Consider the following 24,741-nt stretch of genomic DNA (forward strand, 5'->3'; position numbering starts at 1 on the left):
AATAATGATCTCAAAGTATCTTGAACGCCATTTCCTAGTCCTTCATGACAACCAAAAATGTAGTTCTCAGTAATACCTTTGCTTTCAAGGCCAAGTCTTGCAAACCCAAAGTAGGGTAGATAAGGTAGCACAGTGTTTAAGGTATTTCAAGTTTGAAATAAATGTGTTAGCATGTATTTTTTAAGCACCTGAAAAGAAACAAACAAAAACTGTATGTTCACTTCTGATTTTATTCTCCCATGAGTTTGAGTATCACCAGTTAAACTAGAAATATAATTCAGAAAAAAAATTTAATATCCATCTTGCAACACACCCCAAAGAGCAGAACTAAAACAGCCAGGGTTCTTCGATGTATTTTCAGAATTACTTTTCCTTAGTAGTATATTTAAAATGCACGATCATAGTTACGTTTTAACCATTGGTCTTCTAACCTTGTTCAGAAAACTGTTAAGTCATTGTTATGTTTTTTTAAGAACTTTATAAAGCTAGTAAAATATTTTCTGGCTTTTTAGCCCACAGGGTAAACTATCTTATAGAATGTAAGCTCCTTAGTCACTGCTGTATCCCCAGGGCCTAAGCAGTAGCTAGCACCTGGTTGGCACTCACGAAATATTTCTTGTTGAATGATTAAGATAACCTTTTGTTTCTGTGTCTGTGAAGACCATGGAAACATGAAAGGAATCATTATTCAGATAATATCGTGATTTTTAAAAAAGATAACCTAGTTCAGGGTCGCCTGGATGGCGCAGTGCGTTAAACTTCCGACTTGGGCTCAGGTCTCATGGTTTCTGAGTTTGAGCCCCCAACAGGCTCTGTGCTGACAGCTCAGAGCCTGGAACCTGCTTTGGATTATATGTCTTCTCTTTCTACCCCTCCCCCGCTCCCCCCTCCCCCTCTCCCTGTCTCTCAAAAATAAATAAACATTAAAAAAAAATTTTTTTTAAGATACCCTAGTTCAAACTGGCTTATCCCTGGAAGCAGTAAATTATTTCTTACCTTTATTCTTAAATTCAGACAAACACTCATTCTAGAGCCAATAAATGCAAAGATCTACTAATAGTACTTTAAAATTTTTTGTCTGCTCTCCGAGAAAATTATTTCTTAGTAATTATTTTTCTTATTCAACTTTGTATCCTATCTCTATCCCACATACCATTTCTATTGCCATATAATGTCATAGTATTCAAGTCTTTTCGTGCAGACTAGTGGCCAATACATTTTGTTGTATAAAATGAAATGAAACTTCATCGTTTGCTTTAAACTGAACCAAGACTGAAAGAAGTGTGAATCCATAAGTAAAATAACCATTTTCCCAATTATCAAAGCGAGCATTCTTTTGATGTGGGGAAGGGATGAAGGGGTTTAAGAGTGAAGATCAAATCTATTTACTTCAAAGTGCTACATTCTTCGTCGTTTATCACCGCAACAACGTTGGAACGAGAACCAACCATTTCAAAGACAAAACAGCTCAATTTAGTCTCATTTGCTCTACTGGCATCCCTCTCACAAAATGCCGTACGATCGCTGGAATGAGTACCACCGGATAACAACCTATTTTATAAAAGTTGGGCTGATCTGAAATATTAGTGGCTTACACACAGTAATTTATTTTTCTTTACTTTTTATTTAAAGATTTTATTTTTAAGTAATCTCTACACCCAACTTGGGGCTGGAACTCACTGCCTGGATGGAGATCAGGAGTCGCAGGCTCCACGGGCTGAGCCAGCCAGGCGCCCCTAACATACAGTAATTTAAAAATCGCCAATGGCCTGGCCTCTTGACCACATGCCTCCCTTCGCCGAGCACTCCGAGTTTGCACAGCAGTTGAGCGCCCTGGCTCGGAGCCTGTGGAGGAGCATCCCGCGGGATCCAGGGCACCTGCTCAGCCCGCAGAGACCGGGAGCAGGTAGAGCTGAGCCAGCTACACGGTCAGAGACCCCGACAGGACACCCCGCCCACCTGGGGGAAGGAAGCCTGCGAGCTGCACAGGACCGGTGCGGCGGAGGCCCGCCCCGGAGGCACCAGCGGCGGCCGTAGAGGCCGGAGCCCCGAGGACAAAGGCGGAGCGCGGCCACGCCCACGGGGCGGGGCCTCTGCCGGAAGCGGCGGGCCTGCGCGCTGGTCCGTCGCCTAGGCAACGGGATCGTCGGCGCGGGGCTTTTCAGAAAACCCAAATCCGGGAGCTTAGGGTGGGGAGAGAGGCCGTGGGGGGAGGGGAGAGGCCGAGATGGCAAGGGGAGCGGGTCCCGGACGCCTGCCCCGCCCCGATCTGAGTGGCCTTTCGAATAAGATCGGATCCCAGGGCCCAGTCGGGATGGGGTCGGGATCGCCCGCCCTCTGCGGGAGCCTGGCTACGAATGCAACTCCCCTCTTGGGCCCCTTTGTCTCCAAGCCGCTCGGTACTGGGCTCCAGCCGGCGACACAAAGGGAAGGCGGTGAGGACCGCGCAGGCGCGCGAGCCGCTGAGGTTGCTGGGAGCGGTGGTCCGGCCGCCTAATGGTAGGTCTCCTCCCTCCCGGGCCGATGGCTTCCCTGGCCGTGCAAGTACGCATGCGCCACCACTTCCGCCCTGCACGGCGCGCCCCCTCCCTCCGCCCCCCGCGGGACGCGGGTTTCTCGTAGTAAGAGCGTGGGAGGGGTTATCCTCACTCGTCCCGCCTCTCCTTCGGTTTGATTGGGCTATCGAGGGAGGGCGGCGAGCGGATTGGGTCTTGGCGTTGCCAGTCTGTTTCGGGCCTTACTTATGCCCGGCTGCTCGGCGGGGCCCTGGAGAGTGAGGGGCTGGGTGTGGATAGGGAGGTGGCAGCCCAGGCGAGCGATGGCCTCGGCGGCATTGGTACCACGACTAAGTCGGTTCCGACCGGGTCTTCGGCGAGGCCGGCTGCTCCCCACGTTCCCCGGTGGGCGTGCACTGCCGCCCGACAGGCTCTGCTTCCAAGTGCGAAACTCCTAGTAAAGTTTGCGCTTCGCCCGCCGCCCCTGTTCCCGCGACCCCTTCCCCAGCCAAAGTGACAGACAAAGCCACACCCCCCGCGCGGCCGGGCCGGTGAGGGGCGTGATGCGGCGGGGGCGGGGCCCGCGGGGAGGGGGCCGTGGGGGGCGGGGCGCATGCGCGGTGCGGGGGGCCGAATGTTTCCCAAGTGTTTGAAACTGGTATTTGGGTTCTCCACGTTGGACAAGTGCGGCGCGGCGGGCGGCGCGCGCCCCTTCCCGCGCTCGCTCGGCCCCGGCCCCGGCCCTTGCGCCGGGGTGCGCGCCCGCACGCGCAGCCCGCGCCCGCCCCGCGCCCGAGGCCGCCGAGCGCCGGCCCGGCCCGCCAGGCGCCGGGTCCCCGGGCCCAGGCGGCGCGGCTCGCAGATGTAGCGGCGCGGGGCCGGCCGGAGGGGGGGCGCCGGCGGGCGGGAGCTTTGCATTTTGCAGCGCTGGGCTCCGAGGGGGCGGGGGCTGGAGGAAGCGGAAAGCCGCGCCGAGTCGCCGGGGACCTCGGTGAACCATGTTGAGCCCTGCCAACGGGGAGCAGATCCACCTGGTGAACTATGTGGAGGACTACCTGGACTCCATCGAGTCTCTGCCATTCGACCTGCAGAGAAACGTCTCGCTGATGCGGGAGATCGACGCGAAATACCAAGGTACGGCGGGATGGATGGGCGGGGGCGGCCGCTCCATCCCCGCCGGTCGCGGCGCGCCGCGGGGCCGCGGGCCGTCCTGTTCCCCGCCCGGAGGAGCCGCGGGCCCGCGGAGGTGGCCCCGGCCGGGCAGGAACAAAAGGTCTGGAGCGTCTTTGATTCGCCAAGGTCCTTGTGTGCGAAGCCCGGACACGGAGGAGGAAGGAGGAACGAGAGGTCTCAATGCCAGGCTGCGCGAGCAAAGCGCTCTTTGTAGTGAAGTGACGAGGCGGGGTGCTGCGGGGGAGGGGGCGCAGGGGGGCGCAGGCTAGGGCGCCGAGGGAGGGATGTGCCGCGGTAGCTGGGGCTGAGGGGCGCAGCGACGGGGCTGCGCGCAGGGCTGCTGGGAGGGCGCTGCGGGCGGCGGGTCCCCTGCTCTGCTCGCCATCCCCGGAGCCACCCCCACCCAGTCCCGAATCTGAGTGTTATATAAAGTCCGGGGTCGGCACTCCGCGCCGTGTGGCCCCGACCGCCTCCGCCCCCGCGCAGCCCCCCGGGCCCCCCGTGGAGCTGGACACCGAGTGAGGGCCGCCGTGCAGGGGGCGGCGCGGCCGGGTGTAGTTCGCTGAGGGCTAGGGCTTTATTCTGTGCGTGCGGTGGGGAAGGGGAGAGGAGGAGAGGGAAGGGAAGGGAGGATGGGTCGAGGAAGTCGCCCATCGTGCTCGGGGGGCGCGGGCAAAGATTGTCTGTTTGCAGAGGAACATGGCAGAGGAGAGGACCTGTGGGTCGTTCTCTGCAGCCCCGGCTGCCCAGAGTTCCGGACAGAGGAGGAGGGTTCGTGTCCGCTGGGAATTGTTGGCTGTTGGGGAAACTTTCCTGCCAGGTCAGGCACGGCAGTGGGGGCTGCGTATGGGACGCGGATCGTCACTCGGAGTTTACTAATGTTTACAGGGCTGCGCAGCAGGGAAACGGAAGCGTGGGGGGGGGAGGTGGGAAGCAGCCGCACGCCCCGAAGCGCAACGGGCACCCCTGCGGGCATGGCGCCCCCTGCGCGCTCTAGCCGAGTCTCTGCTTCGCAGCGACTTTTATAGGGGTCTTATTAGCATATTGCGAACGTCCCGCTTTGGCCTCCCTACGATTGGTCTCGGCGTCCCCCATGGAATGTCCTTATCCATCCGCTGCTGAGTTATTGGTTGCTGCGCCGGAGGAGGGTGGGCATTGCGCAGTGACTGGCACGGGTCTCTGTTTCCGCTGCCTTCTTTTTTCTTCAGAGGGGCGGGGAGGAGGAGGGGGGGGTCGAGTTGATTTGAATGTCTTCGGGTCGCCCGGCCTCCGGCCTGGGATTGGCCATTGGCGCTGCTGGGGTGGGCCGTGTTCGTCGATCCTGTGCTGTGATTGGAGCCCCGCTCGGCCTCCGCCCTACGGCCCGGCGATCCCCACAGGCGGTGGTTCTCGGGGCGGGGCGCGATGCCCGCTGACCGCCTCCTCATTGGCTGGGGGCCAGGCCCCGCCCCTGTCCCTCAGGGGCTCGAGCCTGGCCACTTCCGGCCGCGGAGCAATGGCGGCGTCCGGGTGCCGGGGCTGCAGAGGTTGCAGCTCAGGCCTCCCTCACCGGGCCCGCCGATAGTCCAGGTCCGCGCGGAGCGGCGGAAGAGTGAGGGGACAGGGGCCGGGCGCAGGGCGAGCCGGGACGGCGACTCGGTGCAGAGGTCAAAGGGAGTCGTTGTCGCCCTCACCGTCCGTTAGCGCCTACAGGAAATTTCAAGATGACAGTGTTTGTGAATTCATCTAGCATCCCCTCGAAGTTACTTTGTTGCTGCTTCGGGACCAGGTGTCTCCAGTGGAGCCTGCACCCGCGGCGGGGCTGGTTGCTCCTGCGGGGAAGACGGCGTGCCCGCGGGCAGCCGGTGCCGCCGAGTGAGCTGCCGGTAATGGTCACCCCTCGCCTGGGGGCTCCGCTGTGCATGTAGGGGAGTGCGCCGTACGTGGGAACACTCGGGCTTTTCGTTCGAAGGGCCTGTGTTGCGGGTCAGACTTGCTTAGTACGCATCAACTGGAGATTACTTCATAAAGATGGGTTATAATTAGTTTACCAATTTTAAATGTTATTTGAGGTTATGCTTGGATTATTGAATTCAAACTTATTTTTGCGTTATGTTTCAAGTATTTTAAAAATACCCACCTCGCAATGGAAGTCAGCTTCATAAAGAACACCAGTGCAGCCTTTTATACATTGGCCAGATCACATTAAATTTTGCTACAGTCTCACTTAATCCTTAAATTCTTTCCGTGGTACCATTGCTTGCCTACAGTGGTGTTGGTGTGGAGCGTTTCAGAAGGAAGGTCAGCAGCAGTTTGAGCTGGTGGAACTGAAGAAGCTCCTGAAAGTGTCCTGGCAGGGCGCCCGCGCAGTTAGAACTGGTGGTGGTCTTGTTACAGTGTGTACTTAACTGGCTTTGCTGATGGAACGGTGTGCTTGGAGAGTCTCAGAAATTAAGCCATTGTGTAGGGAACAGAATTACTTCTTGGTAATTTTGTGATGTCATTTTTGTTTCTTTCCCAAGACTGAGGCCTCACATGGATGTAAGTTTGCTTGTGATATAAAAGAAGCCATACCTTACTGAATTTAATATTAGCAATAAGATAAAATCGTTCTCTCTTCTATCAAAGAGTAACATTGTCGTTAGAAATTTGGTTACTTGAGGGGCACCTGAGTGGCTTGGTTGATTGGTTAAGCATCTAACTCTGAATTGGTGGCTCAGGTTCATCTGAAGGTTGGGGAGTTCAAGCCTTGTGTACGGTTCTGCGCTGACAGTGCTGACTGTCCTTGGGATTCTCTCCCTGACTCCCCCGCTTGCTCTCTCTCAAAATAAACTTAAAAAAAAAAAAAAGGTTACTTGATTAAACCAGATAATAGTTTTGTAATGTGCAATCAATTTAAAAATACGTTGCAGGAACTCATATTTTAATATCTATGAAATAGAACTTAGATACCTTGAGCCTATTTTCAGAATTACTCTAAGACGCTATGAGACTGTGGCATTTCTCCTTTCTGGTGGCAGATAGTCTACGTTGTTCAATTAGGAAGTATCTTCAGAGCTCTCTTTTTTGTTTTCTTTATTTTTGAGAGAGAGAAAGAGAACATGGGGGAGAGAGAATCCTAAGCAGACTCCACACTGTCAGTGTCGGCGCAGAGCCTGATGTAGAGCTTGAACTCATGAACCTTGAGATCGTGACTTGAGCTGAAATCCAGAGTTCAATACTTAATGGAATGAGCCACCCAGGCACCCCAGAATACTTACATTTAGGTAAGCTTCAGGGTTGGCCTAAGTGCCTGTGTTTATTTCAGTGTTAGGTTTATGCCTTATAACTATTTGAAGATAAGATCTGGAACCCGTGCAGGTTACATTTTATACATCACCTACTGCTCCCCCGCCCCCCTCACCACCGGCCCCATACATACACATACTTCCTGGTTGGAGAGTAGAATTGCATTATTTTAAGAGACTACAGAGGGTTTCAGGGAAAAAAAATCTGATACTATTTATTGATATTTAATAATCTCTACACCCATCATGGGGCTGGAACTCACAACCCTGAGAGATCAAGATTTGTGTACTCTTCCGACTAAGCCACGTGCCCCTGATTCTATTTAGATTTGTTACTGTTTGGGGAAAATAACTGGGAATTTCTATTTGTATTTCAATAGCTTTTGGCAAGAATATTTACTTTATTTCGATCAAGATAATTTAACAACTTTTATTTCTTGGGAAATTTCCTAATTTTCCCAAGTTACATTTTCCAATCATATAGTGTCTGTACAGAGTTTTTGGGGCTTTTTGTTTTTTTGTTTTGTAAGATTTTATTTTTAAGTAATCTCTATACCCAATGTGGGGCTTGAACTCGCAACCCTAAAATCAAGAGTCACATGCTCTACAGACTGAGCCAGCCAGGCATCCCCTGTACAAGGTTTAAATATAGTACTGAGGGTTTTTGTTTTTGGTAATGTTTTAAAATCTGTTTGTTTTTATAGATATGAATGTGTATTGTCTTAAGCAGTAAATGCGAAAGCAAAATGTGACACCCTTGTTTCAAAGCAAAGCTAGGTTGTTGGGCTTTATTGTGACAAACCATTCTTGTTTTCAGTAAATACGGAGGAATAACGTGGTAGGAGGAGAAAGATGTGACTGATAAACTGAGGCTCTGGGTCACTGGGTACTATTTATATACATTCACTAATAGGGTATTCTAGACATCGGTACATTAAAATGAAGGAAATACAGGCCTTTAAGTTAGAAGAATATTTGAATAAAATAATGGAAATATAGGACATAAATCATTAATTTTACAGAAAATAAAAGTTTGGGTGCCAGCACTTCACCTAAATTTAAACTTTTCCTCGTCATTGCCCATTCCGAGAAACGTTCCCCATGCTTCTGAATGCACAGAGCCCCCTGGGGGGCTCTGAGCAGCACCTCGCTGAACTGGAACAGTGTTGGCATCTGCATTTAGTTCCAGGGATTTTTTTCAATAGAGAAAAATGGTGCCCCCTCGAAAGGCCTGTAGGTTGCAGGATTTTCATCCTAGGAAATCTTGCAGCGATCGTTTCTGTGTTTTGCCATTGGTTTCTCCTAGACTGGAGAATCAAATAAAAGGTTCAGCAGTGTTTGTGGCATGGGTGTAATGCTTCTTTTTCCCTCTGCAGAAATCCTAAAGGAGCTGGATGAGTACTATGAGAAATTTAAACGTGAGACAGACGGTGTCCAGAAGAGGAGAGTGTTACATTGCATTCAGAGAGCCCTGATTCGGAGCCAGGAGCTGGGGGATGAGAAGATCCAGATCGTGAGTCAGATGGTGGAGCTGGTGGAGAACCGGACCAGGCAGGTGGACAGTCACGTGGAGCTCTTTGAGGCCCACCAGGAGGTCAATGACACCACTGGCCACAGTGGCAAAGCCGGCCAGGATAAGTCCAAGAGCGAGACCGTCACGCAGGCAGAAAAGACCAACAGCAAGAGGTCCCGGCGGCAGCGCAACAACGAGAACCGGGAGAACGCGGCCAATCATCACGACCACGATGATGTCACCTCGGGAACGCCCAAGGAGAAGAAGGCGAAAGCCTCCAAGAAGAAGAAGCGCTCCAAGGCCAAAGCCGAGAGGGAGGCGTCCCCTGCAGACCTTCCCATCGACCCGAACGAGCCCACGTACTGTCTGTGCAATCAGGTCTCCTATGGAGAAATGATCGGCTGCGACAATGACGAGTGCCCCATCGAGTGGTTCCACTTCTCCTGCGTGGGGCTGAATCATAAACCAAAGGGCAAGTGGTACTGTCCCAAGTGTCGAGGGGAGAATGAGAAAACCATGGACAAGGCCCTGGAGAAATCCAAAAAGGAGCGGGCTTACAACAGGTAGTTGGCGGAGCTGGGCCCGCAGGGAGGAGAGCACCACGAGCCCGTGTGTTCCACCACTGCCCGTGCTGACGTGCCAGACGGTCTCATGTGTATTTTTAAAGGATGTTGGGAAAGGAGCTGTTCCTTTTGTCGGGATGGCCGGGATTCTCTGCCTTTTGTTTTCATTGCTACACACGTGTAACCAGAGAGTGGTCTGTGGATCAACATTTTAGAAACTCCAAATATAGGTTTGAATTAAACACTCAAGTGAGTCTCAGACTGATTTGTTTTTTGTTTTTGGTTGGCTGGGCTGGGGGTGGCCTGGAAGCAGCCTAACGCAGTAAATGTGGAAAGATTTCACGTAGCTGCTATTTCAATAAAAATAATGTCATCACTTCATGAGTATGTTGAAAAAAATTAGCCGAATTGCTACAAACATAGCCCGTAGCAAATCTGTTTCTTGCTCTAATAATGTCTGTCCATCTAACAATTCAATATAAAGGTTTAAAATTTGAAGATTATTTTGTAGAAAAGGAAATGGTTTAAGTTTTACAGGGCAAACCTCTTATATACTGGCTTGTTCCCCAAGTGGCCATTTTTTAAGTGATTGGACATATTTTTTATGAAACCACATGGAAGTGGCTTGGTCATGGAACTTCGAATCACTCTGTGCCATCACACACCCCAGTGTGGCCATACTCATTTACATAAGGCGCGTAAATGTGCATTTCCAAGCGACCCTGCGCTTGTCCCACGGTCATCAAATGCCACTGTAGGACTAAGGTGTGTTTCCTGTGTGTGCACAAGAGCTGTGCAGACGCGAGGTCGAGAGATAAATTTGGTCTCTTTGCTCCTCTAGCAGGATATTTAATTTGGATGGAAGTAATCTTTAAACTTTTATTTTACAAATTTGTATACCAGCAGTTTAGACAAAGCCTTAAGCAAGTTCTTTTGTCGTTCTTAATAATGAAGTAGAAGTTATCTAATTGCCAGCAAATAAATGTCAAAGCAGAATATATATGTAGACCAGGGGGTGGGAAATACTGCCCATAAGCCAAATCCAGTTTGCCACCTGTTTTTGTAGGGCCCGTGAGCCAAGAATGAGCTTTATATTGTTAAATGGTTAAAAAAAAAATCCTGTTTTATGATACACGAAAATTATAAAATTCAGATTTTAGTGTCCATAAATAAAGTTTTATTGGCACACAGCCATTCTCATCCGCTTAAGCATCGTCTGTGGCTGCTTTTGTACGATGGCAGAGTTGTTTGCAACGGAGACCAAATGGCCCCACGAAGCTGATATTACTTATTTTCTGGCCCTGTGCTCAAGAGGTTTGCTGATTTTGGATGTAGACCAACTTCATTTATAGGGGATAATATGGTTCACATTTCTAAGCGGTAAGTGGAGAAGAGAATTTGTTTCTTTCGTATAGTCTGCCTTGTAGCAGCTTATGAAGCCATCACAAGGAAGAACTGAGTGGCCGCTGGAGCACACAGGGCTCTGGGTAAACACTAGGTTGTTTTCTGAGTGTTTACTTCATTTGATGAACACCGAGAACATTATCTGTGCCAGATGGAAATCCCTCAGTGTTTTACAGTGAATCCCTGTCATAGAGAACTGTCTGGTGAAGAAATGTGAATTGCAGTTGATTATACCTTCAAATGTGACCTTTTTGCATGTCAGGATCTACAAGAAGGCAAAACTTCAAAAACATTTAAGAAATTTTTTTTTTAACATTTACTTATTTTGGGGGAGAGTGTGAGTGGGGGAGGCGCAGAAAGAGGGGGACAGAGGATCTGAAACAGGCTCTGCACTGACAGGCTGTCAGCACAGAGCCCACCATGGGCTCAAACCCACGGACCGCAAGATTGTGACCTGAGCCGAAGTCGGGTGCTCGACTGAGCCACCCAGGTGCCCCTTAAGAATCTTTTTGAATGTTAAGATTAGCCTAGACAAATAATAAAAAGCTAAGATACTTGATTAGCAGTCCAGTGGCAATAAAAGTAGTTCAAAAGAATCTTTCCTTCTAGAAAATTCCATTTGCTTTTTCTACTTCTAATTAGAGCTAACACTGAAAATGAAATTATGGGAGTTAAGATTCAATAGAACACAGTTGCTACTACTGGATTTCTTCATATTTACACAGTTCTGGTGTATGTAAAAGGCTGTGGTAGAGACGCAGACACAGAGGCTAAACTTTGCTGGGTTTAAACCCATCTTTGTCCCTTAGGGGTTTGATCTTGAATAAATAGCTTAACTCCACCCACGGGTCACTTTTAAAACCCCTATTTCATAAAAGGTGCCTCTGAGAAATAAACCAGGGTAAGTGGATAAGATAAATGCTGGGTATTTTTCCCCTACCTTTGATGAAGTTTCCCCTAAGGACAAAAGCCTAGGCGTTTTTTTTCTAAAAATATGGAACGTTACAGAAGCAGATTCTGTTGGATTTGATGGTCTAGGAAGATTTTGTTGACTTAGTGATCTTTAAATCCCTTTTATTATTTCCAGTGAACAGTAAAATCACACATGAGTACTCAGCACGTCAAGCTTTAGGCTTTAGGTCATGATTAGATACAGTAGAAAGATGGAGGTGGCCCTGGGAAACGCTGCAAGGGGGCCAGAGTCTGTGAAAATAGATGAATGCCAGGCTAGCTAACGTGGAACGGCTGCTTAGATTTCTTTGTTTATAAAAGAGTTTTTAAATTAAGGTACAACTGACCTGTAACGTTTTAGTTTCAGAGGTACACGATAACTCGATGTTTCTATGTATTATGAAGTCGTCACAGTAAGCCTAGTTAACCTGTCACTACAGTTACATTTTTTTTGTTTAAACTTGTTGATAAGGACTTTTTAAAGATTCACTCTCTTAGCAACTTTCAAATGTGCAATACAGTATTATTAACTGTGGTCATCCTGCTGTACTCCTATTCCTGGCATATTTTACAATTGGAAGTTTGTATCTTTTGACCCCCTCACCCGTTTTGCCCATGCCTGCTCTGGCAGCCATCCATTGTTTGTATTTAATAACTGAGTTACTACGCTTCACATAAACAGTCTAAACTTTGCAGTAGAATGAATACCTCTTTTTATTTATTTACTTTTAAACAAGTCTTTTTTTTTTTTTAAGTTTATTCATTTTGAGAGAGAGAGGGAGAGAGAGTCCCAAGCAGGCTCCACACCATCAGCACAGAGCCCAATGTGGGGCTTAAACCCATAAAGCCATGAGACCATGACCTGAGCCGAAACTGAGTCAGACGCTCAACCGACCGAGCCCCGAGGTGCCCCGATTGAATGCTTCATTTTAACCTGGACTGAGGACCTTGGTTCATCCAGGTAACCGGTGTGTACTGACAGCCGTGGCATGGCTTTCTTGGGGCACAGGAGCCTGCGTCCCCGTCCTGAGAAGGAACATCGCAGTGGCAGGACCCACAGGCCACCCACGCAGACGACACTGGGGTGTGCTGGTCTCTGTACCCAAGGCTGTAAGAGGCTGCAAGTGCTGACGTAATAACGCGTGTACCAACATAAAAGGCATGGTCTTACTATCTACCTACTTTGCAAAGAACGGATGTTTACTCATAATATCCTTTTGTATCTCATGTTCATAGTGTTCCAGAATGTATTAAGGTATTAAACCTCGTTAGGCAGAGTTACAAATTTAAAGACATGATGTGAGGGACACCTGGGTGGCTCAGTCAGTTAAGCAGCCGACTTCGGCTCAGGTCATGATCTCGCGGTCCGTGAGTTCGGGCCCCGCGTCAGGCTCTGTGCTGACAGTTCAGAGCCTGGAGCCTGTTTCAGATTCTGTGTCTCCCTCTCTCTCTGCCCCTCCCCTGTTCATGCTCTGTCTCTCTCTGTCTCAAAAATAAATAAATGTTAAAAAGTTAAAAAAAAAATAAAGACAGGATGTGTTTTTTTGCAGGAGACCAGCCTTTCTGCACTGTCTGTCTAAAGGAATTGGTGATTGCTTGTGATCACTACATTTACGGAACGAGGTCTCGTGGCTGTCGGTCTCCCGCTGTTTCAGCTTAAGCTCTTTAGTCTTGGGGCCCAGGTGCTTTTAAGCAATTTGGCAGGTAGACTTCTGGGTTCGTTTAATCTGGAGAACTGGCTAGTCATCATTTACTGCTGTTGAGGAACTCGTGTTCTCCTTACCCTCCGTCTACAAGCGTGTGGAGGGCTCGGGGTGGGAACAGCAGGAGAGAGGTCCGTCACGTACCAAAAGGGCCTCTTTAGGGTTTTGTGGGGGCTTTGTTTCCCTCACAGACCAAACACTAGTGTGCTGTGTCCCGCTCCCCCAACCCACCAAAAAAGGACAACAAATACATGGTTTTAACTGGAATGAAGGAAAGCATTAGGTCACTTCTCTTGCCTCAAATACTTTGTATTACCTGATTTTGTTCATAAAGATGGGGTCGATGCTTTCTCAACTTAAAATCCCTACTTAGAAGGGCAACTGGGTGGCTCGGTTGGTTAGGTGTCCAACTCTTGATCTCAGCTCAGGTCGTGAGCTCGAGCCCCATGTCAGGCTCTGCTGACAGCGTAGAGCCTGCTTGGAAATCGCTGTGTCTGCCCCTACCCCCCACTTGTAATGAATAAACAAAACAGAGAAATCCTTACTTAAAAAGAAGTCCCTGCAAACAGCGACTGGCTAAGTCTTGACTTGTGCCATTCGGTGCTTCATTTTAAACCAGAGTTTTCTTACTAAACAAGAAAATGTCAGGTTTGAGTCAACCTTAAATTATTCAGCCAACATATAAAAGTAACAGCCGCCATGTATCGTCTGCGTGTGCAGGCACTGTGTATACTGTATGTTAAATCTTCCCAACAGCCCTGCCTGGGAAGACGTTAGTGTTCCCGGAGAGGATGCCACGACCTGGCGGGGGGGCCCACATGTGGCTGCAAAGCCTGTATCCTCTTAGCCACCATCCTGCACAGGAGACGCGCCAGGTGGCAGGCCATGACACCGTTGGCCCAAAGTAACTGACGTCAGGAGTGGAACCAGGTGTCTACAGTGGTCTCGTCTCTGTCCTCGCTTCCTGGTGGGAATTACCCTCGGTTTATGAGCACAAAAACAAGAAGACCCAAGAAACTCACGTGGTCCAGGAGTAGAGCCGGAATAGGACATCAGGGTGGTCAGCCTGGGGTCTTCGTGGCTGGGCTTCTTATGGGAAGGAAAGACCGATGCTGCCGAGCGCAGCACACACAGGCTTTCCCTCCAGGTGCACCTGCGCCTTGTTCTCGCATGCTTCCTGCCTCGCCTCGTAGTCAGTTTTAGGATTGCATTTCACCCCTAAGACTTTATGCAGTTTACCAGGTGCAGAATGATATGTGAAGTCTGAATCGGGACTGGCAGACCAGTACAGCCTACCTTGGGGAGGTCAGTTTTCTTGCCCAGCGTCCTCCTAGACAACTCCGTGACCGTGTGTGTCCCGCAGTCCGGGGATGAGCCCAGCTAATGTGCGGAACCACTCTAAGGATGCTGAATCCTACACAATTCTGGTCCATTGTTGATCATTCCAGTTAGCAGATGTGTTCTGGAAAATGGAGTTGAGGGGCACCTGGGTGGCTCAGTCGGTTAAGCGTCTGACTGGCTCAGGTCATGGTCTCATGGTTCGTGGGTTCGAGCCCCATGTCAGGCTCTGTGCTGACAGCTCGGAGCCTGGAGCCTGCTTCGGATTCTGTGTCTCCCTCTCTCTGCCCCTCCCCCACTCATGCTCTGTCTCTCTCTCTCTCTCTCTCTCTTTCTCTCTCTCTCTCTCAAAAATAAGTAAACATTAAACAAAAAATGGAATTGAGATTGCTTACAGCTGGAGAGAAGCATCAAGTCCAGCTATAAAATACAGTGGCGGCTTCGTCTTCCGTCCTTTTGTCGGGGCGCGGGGGGCGCTGCAGCTGCTTTTCCAGAAATGACCCTGTTTCTCTGTGTAGAACCCAGGGGTGGAGAGACACGGTAATCGTCCTGTTGACTCCCCTCTTGATTGAATCTGAGTAGACCCAAAATTAGCTCAGTCGCTTCCGTGTGTAGGTGAGGAGACTGAGGCCCAGAACGATGAAGTCGCTCAAGTCAGTGGTAAGGCTCCTGAGCCAGACCTGGGTGGTCTGGTCACCGAGGCCAGTGCCCACGCTGCTGTCTGAGCCTGGGCCTGGCCTCCCTCCTGCAGGCGTTGGGGGAGGTGCTGTCTGTGGAGAGCAGAGGCCTTCAGTAGATGTGTGTTAAGTATATAATCAATCCGTGAATTGACAGAAAAGACATTTTCTTTTCTTTCTTTGACATTTTCTTTTCTAACTTCTAAATGTTCTATGATCACACCTAGGACAGAATTTCAAACTTGGGTAAAGGAAATGTTTTTAGGATAGATGTATAGGCCGTTAGAAATGCAGTATTTCTAAATGATTAATATTTGAGAAATGGAATTTGGTTAGATTTTGGTCACCCAATGCATTTGATATTTTCTACTATGAAGTTTCAGAAGAACAGATGTAAATAATTGTTTGTAGGGTTTATTAACAATTTATCCACTTACAAAGATGCTTGAAATGGTTTGCTGTCCCCCAAATTTATTTCTGCATGAGAGATTGCTTGATAGTTATTTGTTTTCTCTACTGTTGTATTTAAGCATCTTTTGGCTGCAACTAACGGTCACAGACAGACTAGGCCTTAAGCAGAGATGGAAGAGAAACCTTTCAGAAAATCCAGGAAGCAGAGTGGCGCTGGGGACAGGTGGTGATGAGATCTTCACAGATGTGACCTGAGGAACAGCTCTGCACAGGTGGAGAAGACACATGTGGCCCCAACTATGGCCAAGGGCAGATGGCTTGCTAGATGCCGAGCCACAAGTCTGGCTTGGACAGTCAGGTACTGTGTTTGGAGTAAACTTTTCCATTTTTAAAATCCTTCTTGCCCTGATAGATGCTGTGTTTAAAACGGGTAATTACACTGCCACCATGGCAACCAGGCTGGATTTGGCTTCATTCTTTCCGCATTACTTGGGATATGCTCAGGGAATGGAAATTAACTTTTATATTTCTTTCTTTTTTTTATACATGTTTGCACACTTTATTTTTTAAAAAATTGTTAACATTTATTCATATTTTGAGAGACAGAGCGTGAGCAGGGGAGGGGCAGAGAGAGAGGGAGACACAGAATCTAAAGAAGCCTCCAGGCTCTGAACTGAACAGCACAGAGCCCGACGCGAGGCTTGAAACCACAGACCGTGAGATCATGACCTGAGCTGAAGTTGGACGCTTAACCGACTGAGCCACCCAGGCGCCCTAACTTTTATATTTCAAGGTAAGTAAAAATTAGGTGGTGAGGACTGTAATTATTCTGTGGTCAATACACATGATTTTCAAAATATTTGTGACACTTTGCATCATTGATCTGCTCCCTAAACATGATTAAAACTTGGCCAACAGAGAAATACTCTCAGGGCACAAAGATCTGCCAGAAAACATCAGGTAGTTGAAGGCAGTGACCCATAAGGATGGACTTTCCTGGAACCTTTCACGGCTCATCATTCAGTGTCAAAGGCTAATAAGGAGCATTTCACTTTGCAAATTTTGAAACCTTATTCCTGGACTCAAGAACATTAACAAAAGGGGAGACCCAACTGAGCTGCAGAAGGGAAGGGTGAGAACAGAATGTGTGAGGACAATTCTGAAAACAGTTTGCGGGTTTATTCATGTTACTCTGTATTTAAAAGTTATCTGAACATTCAGTGTCCAGTAAGCACATCATTCACACTTACAAACCTCTGACAGGACCTGCCGGTGTGGAGCAAATCTTAGAGGCTGCAATTCCTGCCACTGAGTTTGTACCAGCACAACCTACTTTTTGAAAAATACAAAACAGCTGAACAGACCACAGGGGAGCAAATTGGTTCATACTGGCAAAAACTTACTGTGGCGGGATTACTGTTATAACCGGGGCCAATGTCTTGCGGAAACAAAATACACGGACGGATATGCTAATTTTATTTCTTCTTTTGCTCCTATAAGGCTACTTCACAGTAAGAGTCTTAGAACAATTCTGTTTATATTTTTTTAGTATCTGGCATAGGGAAGAAGGCAACAAATGACATCTCTGGCTTCATAGGGAAGTGGTGACACCATGGTGTGCGTGTGACAAGACTGTTCTGTCACTTGAACCATTCTGTCCCCCTTGACAATAGGGCAGCTTGGGATCTTGACAGCTGAGGGTGCCAGGCCAATATTCCTGAAGTGCAGAAAAGCAGAAGATCACCCCCAATAAAGAAGACAATAAAATCAAACACATAACATTGAGATAATTGGTGTCTCAATCTATGGAAGCCATGAAAGACTCCTCATCAATACGATGGACCAAGCCTCAAACAGTAAAAAGACTGTATATATTTCACATGCGGGAGGGAAAATGTTTGAAATACGTACCTAAGAGCAACCACAAGAAAGGAGATTTCCCAAAGCAAATCAGAGTAAGAATAGGAGGCAGCTGCTGAAGAGACCACCAAGGCCACCAAGGCCACCAAGGCCCGGCTGCTTACATGCCCACTGCTGGCCCAGCGGGAGTGTGGGGGCAGGCAGGCACCCCAAGCCCATGGCTATGCATGTTTCCCGGAACTTTTTCTGGTTACCAGCACAGTGACTTTTCTCTTCTGTTGGAACCGCTAAGGTGTGAGATTTGGATCTGAGGCTCCTTGGGGTTGCCTTGCCCACCACGTGGAGAAAGTCTGCCTGGAAAACGGAGATAAGTGTAGTCCCTGGTGGCATCGTTTGAATCCCTGGAACGGCGAATTGCGCGAGTCAAGAAACCCTTTTGTGGACTTCAAGCTGTATTACAAAGCTGTAATCATCAAGACAGTATGGTACTGGCACAAGAACAGACAGATCAATGGAACAGAATAGAGAACCCAGAAATGGACCTACAGACATATGGCCAACTAATCTTTGACAAAGCAGGAAAGAATATCCAATGGAATAAAGACAGTCTCTTCAGCAAGTGGTGCTGGGAAAACTGGACAGCGACATGCAGAAGAATGAGCCTGGACCACTTTCTTATACCAGACACAAAAATAAACTCAAAATGGATGAAAGATCTCAATGTAAGACAGGAAGCCATCAAAATCCTCGAGGAGAAAGCAGCAAAAACCTCTTTGATCTCGGTCGCAGCAACTTCTTACTCAACACGTCTCCAGAGGCAAGGGAAACAAAAGCAAAAATGAACTACAACCTCATCAAAATAAAAAGCTTCTGCACAGTGAAGGAAGCAATCAGCAAAACTAAAAGGCAACCGGCAGAATGGGAAAAGATATTTGCAAACGACATATCAGATAAAGGGTTAGTATCCCAAATCTATAAAGAACTTAACACACTTAACACCCAAAAGACAAATAATCCAGTGAAGAAATGGGCAAAAGACACGAATAGACACTTCTCCAAGGAAGACATCCAGGTGGCCAACTGACACATGAAAAAATGCTCAACCACTCATCACCAGGGAAATGCAAATCAAAACCACCATGAGATACCACCTCACCCCTGTCAGAATGGCTAACATGAACAACTCAGGCCACAACAGATGTTGGCGAGGATGCGGAGAAAGAGGATCTCTTTTGCATTGTTGGTGGGAATGCAAGCTGGTGCAGCCATTCCGGAAAACAGTATGGAGGTTCCTCAAAAATTAAAAATAGAACTACCCTACGACCCAACAATTGCACTACTAGGTATTTACCTAAGGGATACGAGTGAGCTGTTTCAAAGGGACACATGCACCCCCATGTTGATAGAAGCACTATCAACAATAGCCAAAGTATGGAAAGAGCCCAAATGTCCATCGATGGATGAATGGAAAAGAAGATGTGGTCTATATATACGATGGAGTATTACTCGGCAATCAAAAAGAATGCAATCTTGCCATTTGCAACTATGTGGATGGAACTGGAAGGTATTATGCTAAGTGAAATTAGAGAAGGACAAAAATCTTATGACTTCACTCATATGAGGACTTTAAGAGACAAAACAGATGGACACAAGGGAAGAGAGGCAAAAATAATATAAAAATGGGGAGGGGGACAAAACAGAAGAGACTCATAAATATGGAGAACATACTGAGGGTTACTGGAGGGGTTGTGGGAGGGGGGATGGGCTAAATGGGGGAGGGGCACTAAGGAATCTACTCCTGAAATCATTGTTGCACTGCATGCTAACTAACCCGGATGTAAATTAAAAAAACAAATTAAAAAAAAAACCCTTTTGTTCTTCAGCTAGTCCACGTTGGGTTTGTACACTGACCAAATCTACCACCACCTACGCTGCCCAGCCCTGCTAACCTCCCCAGCATCACAGCTGTGTCTGTCTTCACAGATCTCTGTCCAGGGTATTACGTACACGCCTCTCTGGTGGTTTTGAAACCACAAATTTCTCACTCCTCCCATTAAAGGCGGGGCCTAGTTCCCCTCCCCTGGCCTCTGGATGAACCTTCCAGCCTGTGCTCAGAAGGAGACCACGGCCAGCCGGCCAGGAGGCCTCGAGACTACCCAGGTGAGGGTGGACAGGGCAGCATAGCTCTGGCCCAGCCCGGTCCACAGAGGCTCACCCTGAGACTCAGCCACCCAGCAAGGCCAGAAGGGTGTTCCTGCCACAACTTCAGCAGAGTCTCTGGGCAGCCAGAGCCTCCCACCAGACGCACGAACAAGCCCGCAGGTGGTTCCAACCCCAGGTGACGCCGAGTGCACAGCCCTGCCCAAACCGCAGAGGCTCAGGATAGTTAACTTGGGGTGTTTTGTTACGCAGCAGTAGGTAACCTGTGCAAAGATACGGTTTCCCTTTGCCCTGTACGTAAATGGCATCGTATCCTCTGTATTGATCTTACACTAATTTTTTTCCTAGGTAACACTTTGCCCTGGAGATCTTTGCATGTCAGTACATAAAGATTAATTAACATATAATTAACTACTGCAAATAATTTTGTCCTAACTTATGTAAACACTCTTCTGTTGATCAACAGAAGCAATGTAGATTGCTTCAACTTGTTCCTTACTGCAAACCATTCTAAGGTGAGTATCTCTGTGTTGGTCTCATCATGCACATGGGAGCATTTCTCTACGATATACAGAAATGAAATTGTAAGAGAAGAACCTCACACTTTTATCTTTCTGCCAAATTGCCCAAAAAGCTGTGCCCTTTTGCACTTATACCAGAGTATATGAGAATATTTCCCTCCCCTTATCTTTACCATTGCTGGATATTAACACGTTTTCCTATCTTGAGAAAAAGATATAATTGTATCGTTATTATGTATTATAGATGAACTACTTAAATATTACATATTTTATACATATATAATACATATTGTGTATTTTATATATAAGTATGTGTATTTAAATATACTTTGCACTTCCCTTGTTTGTAGTGATTTTCTGCAACTCTTCAGGTGAATATTGGCCATTTGTATTTATACTAACGTCATTAATTGTCTTCTTGCTTTGTTATGTGCAAATATTTTCTCCCAGTCTGTTGTTGTTACTTTGGTTTATGGCATCTTTTGTCATAAAGAAGCTTTAAATTTTGAGATTGGCTGCTCTGAACTTTTTGTCCTTATACGGGTTTATATTTTGCTTAAGAAAGTCTTTTCCATCCTAAGATTATAAAATATTCTCTATTCTTTATATATTTTTTTAAAAAAACCCTTCTTTATCCATCTGGAATTTATTTGGTGTTTGGGGTGGGGAGTTCCCGAAACTGCTGGAATACAATGGGGAAGTGGGGGCGATGCCGTGAGGCATGGCAGATACACCCAGAAGCCAGAGGCTATGGCTGTGCTCTGGGTGGTTGGGGGGCGGGTGGTGTCGGGTGACCAGTGAGGTTGTTTCCTGTCTCCAAGGCTCAGTTTTGTGAAATGGTAACAATATGTATCCCTCAGTGTGTTTCTATGAAGTTCAGGCAAGACAAGGATATAAAAGTGCATGGAACTTAAAATAATGTTGCATATTAACCCTCACCATGTATTTTAGCCAAATGGATGGTCCATTGTCTCAATCCAATGCCAAATCGTCCACTACTTTCTCACTCCTATGAAATGTCAACTCTAGTATATGCTGAGGTTCCATAAATACACAGATGTCTCCAGTTTCCACTTACTGACTGATCTGCAGCAACAAGTTCCAGTGTTTTTGTTGCAGTAGCTTTATAGTATCTATCAAAATTCTTTTTAATGTTTATTTATTTTTGAGAGAGAGAGAGAGAGAGAGAGAGAGAGAGAGAGAGAGAGAGCATGAGTGGGGGAGGGGCAGAGGGAGGGAGACACAGAATCTGAAGCAGGCTCCAGGCTCCAGGCTCCGAGCTGTCAGCACAGAGCCCAACACGGGGCTCGAACTCGCAAACCGGAAGATCATGACCCTGAGCTGAAGTCGGATGCTTGACCGACTGAGCCACCCAGGCGCGCCCTTCTAGTATCTACTCTTTTTTTAACTTTTATTTATTATTGAGAGACAGAGAGACTCAGCATGAGCAGGGAAGGGGGAGAGGGCAAGACACAGAATCCAAAGTAGGCTCCAGGTTCTGAGCTGTCATCACAGAGCCCGACGCGTGGCTCGAACTCGCAAAACGCAAGATCATGACCCTGAGCTGAAGTTGGATGCTTAACCGACTGAGTCACCCAGGTGCCCCTCTAGTATCTATTTTTATATATAATAGGGCAAACATTCTATTACTTTCCATTAACTATTGGAGAATATCTATATATTTGCTATTTGAATCTTCTCATGCGGGTGTGTCGTGTGTTTACATTCACTTACGGCATCTACTATATCCTTTAGTGAAGTTTGGTAGTTTTCCTCCTATCTCTTATTGGAACTTTGCATTTTAATTGCTACCATACATGGACCAGTTTTTCCATGACTTTGCTTTATTGGCTGTTATTTGCATGTAGGAAAGCAGTTAAATTCTGTATGTTGGTCCTTGATCTGGCCATCTTGCTTGCTTGGAAATTTCCCATTATTTGTAGAAATTCATCAGCTAACTGAGATTTTCTGGGTAAAGGATCAGCACCACAGGATTCTGGGTACCTAGAGTTTTTATGGCTCTGGTTACTTCCTGCTTGACATGGGGTGAAGACTGGGGGTAGAGGAATGGAACCTTTCCACACGTGCCTAGAAATATTCTTGAGTTTCCAGATGGAACCCAACCTTCTGCATTACCAGGACTTTTGCACTTTGGTTATTAGTTTTTGTACCGTATTTATCTAGGACTTTAGGGGAGAGCTGTCGTGACCAAGCAGCATGTTGTACTTATTGATTGATTTCTTCAGACTGGCTCTCCTAAATCGTTGTGTCAGGTCTGTCACAGGTTGAATGGTCCAAGCTGGGTTCTTTTCTATGGCTTCCTTGCTGACAGGGTGTGGGGAACCTGTGGATGCCTGTAGTTCCAGGGTGGTGAATCCACGGCTTAATTCCTTGTAGTTTTACTGAGGAATGGGTGGTCAACAGCACCTCGTAAAGTCCTGTCCCATGAAGTTAGAGCCGGTCCTCCAGGTACCTGCCCTTCCAGGTCTTTATTGACACCACGTCTCCAGGATTCAGGTCAGGAACAGGCACATCTGTGGGTTCGTCAGCCTGCTAGAAGCAAACTTATGTATCAAATGTACCTGATCATATCCAACTCCCTCAGTGTGAGCCTGTCAGGAATTCCTAAGTCACGAAAAGGGTGTACAGTCTTCCACATAACATCTCAGAGGAGCTTGAACCAAGCATACTTCTGGGGGTCACACTCGCCCAAGGCAGGACAGCCAGCAAGGCCTTTTTCCCCAAGTTAAGTTGATTTCTCGGCATATTTTTGCCAAAGTTCATTTTTTCTGTTTTTCCAATTGGTTGGGTTCCAATTGGTTGGTTGGGGTCTGCAGGAAGCACATAATTTCTATAGAATGACCAAGGCAATAGGGGCGCCTGGGTGGCTCAGTCGGTGAAGTGTCCGACTTTAGCTCAGGTCATGATCTTGAGGTTCCTGGGTTTGAGCCCCGCGTCGGGCTCTGTGCTGACAGCTCGGAGCCTGGATCCTGCTTCGGATTCTGTGTCTTGCCCTCTCTCTGCCCCTCCCATGCTCATGCTCTGTCTCTCTCAATAATAAATAAATTGTTAAAAAAAAATTAAAAAAAAAATGACCAAGGCATTGGACATTGCTTGTGTGACTTTTGCCACAAATGCCAACCCGTTGTCACTCTGAATTGTTAGCGGCAGTCCAAACCTAGGAATGCCGTCATTTACAGGTGTTTTGACAACTTCTGAAGTCAGAACAGCATGGGGAAAGCCCAACCCAACTTGTAAAGTTGTCTACTGAAATACTAGCAAATATCAAGAATTACCCTGTTGTTTTTGGCGTCATGGTGAAGGCTACCTGGCAGGCTTCTCCACGTCTAGGGCCTCTACATTGTATACCTTTTGGAACTGGTAGGGGCCCAGCTTTAGGGTTGTTTTTTAGCACAGATGTCACATTTTTGAAGAGTTCTCTGAAGATCGGGACCTGTGATATATTTCTGGGTCCACTGAAGATCTTTATTGATATCCATAAAGGGTGCTTTGGTGAATGTGGTTAATTACTTCTTCCATAAGATGTTTTGGGAAAATGGTTCATTATATTTGCAGCCAGCTTTAGAGTCAGCGTGGTGTCCAAATCCCCATTGCTTAGCTCTTCTCGGGCCCTCCAAGGAATATTGGGGTTGATATTTAGTTAAGTCTATGTCTAGTACTAAAGTCATCGTAGAGGGTTTTGGGGTCTTTGTTCCCTTAGGCAGTCAGTCTGATTCCTGGTGTCCTCAACAGTGGACTGCAGCTAACGGGTCACCCTGCATGCAGTTCTTTTTTGTCTTTGATCCATAAAACTGTTCCCATCCATGAACGTCTCAAAGTCTGAATTTTCCAATGGCAGACCCACCACATTGGGATGACTGGAATAAACTTGTTCAATTACCTGTATGCCTCCTTCTCTTTCTGAGTGGCCCACACCACACAATGACAGGCATGAAGACTGTCTACACATGGGTCACTATGGCAAGGTTGACTCAAGTTGCCCAGTTTCAGTCTGCAGGGCTTCGGGAAAAAGAGCAGTTTTAGTTCAATGATTCCAAGCCAAGAGAATGGGAGAAGACTGGAAACCTTAGTTTGGAGAGTCATAGCCAGATGTTCAAGGAAACCAGAAGAATTCAGGATCCTGCCCAGTTTTATAGACAAAAAACAAACACTTGAGGATAGCTAATCAGAACTAGAATCTAACATCAACAAAGCTGTGTTACTGAAACATGACTTTTCTCTCTCTCTCTCTTTTTTTTTTTATTTTATTGTTTATTTTTGAGAGAGAGAGACAGACAGACAGACAAATCTCGATTGGGGGAGGGGCAGAGAGAAACGGGAAGACAGAGTCCAAAGCAGGCTCCAGGCTCTGAACTGTCAGCACAGAGCCTGATGCGGGGCTCGAACTCACCAACTGTGAGATCATGACCTGAGCTGAAGTCAGATGCTTAACCAACTGAGCCACTCAGGCGCCCCGACTTTCTCTCTTTTAAAAAAATATTTATTTGTTTTTGAGAGGGAGGGAGAATCCCAGGCAGACTCTGCACTGTCAGCGCAGAGCCCAACGTGAGGCTCAATCTCCCAAACTGTGAGATCATGACCTGAACCGAAACCAAGAGTCAGATGCTTAGCCAACTGAGCCACCCAGGTGCCCCTGATTTTTCTCTTTAAAATCACCCTTATTTCTGGGGTGCCTGGGTGCCTCA

The 24,741-nt window shown here is 47.5% G+C and overlaps 1 protein-coding gene across 2 annotated transcripts; it reads left to right on the forward strand.

Annotated features, from left to right (window-relative positions):
- Positions 1-2,291: 2,291 nt before the first annotated feature.
- ING1 (inhibitor of growth family member 1) lies at positions 2,292-9,271 on the forward strand. 2 transcript variants are annotated; one of them, XM_047874822.1, is made up of 2 exons: positions 2,292-2,499; positions 8,311-9,271. In XM_047874822.1, exons 1-2 carry the CDS (start codon positions 2,358-2,360, stop codon positions 9,012-9,014), a joined length of 846 nt encoding a protein of 281 aa, XP_047730778.1. In that variant the 5' UTR covers positions 2,292-2,357; the 3' UTR covers positions 9,015-9,271. The 2 variants fall into 2 exon arrangements, with proteins under 2 accessions (XP_047730778.1, XP_047730785.1); XM_047874829.1 differs by lacking the exon at positions 2,292-2,499 and adding an exon at positions 3,338-3,629.
- Positions 9,272-24,741: the final 15,470 nt, after the last annotated feature.

The sequence above is a fragment of the Prionailurus viverrinus genome, chromosome A1 (assembly GCF_022837055.1).
Source record: "Prionailurus viverrinus isolate Anna chromosome A1, UM_Priviv_1.0, whole genome shotgun sequence".
NCBI lineage: Eukaryota > Metazoa > Chordata > Mammalia > Carnivora > Felidae > Prionailurus > Prionailurus viverrinus.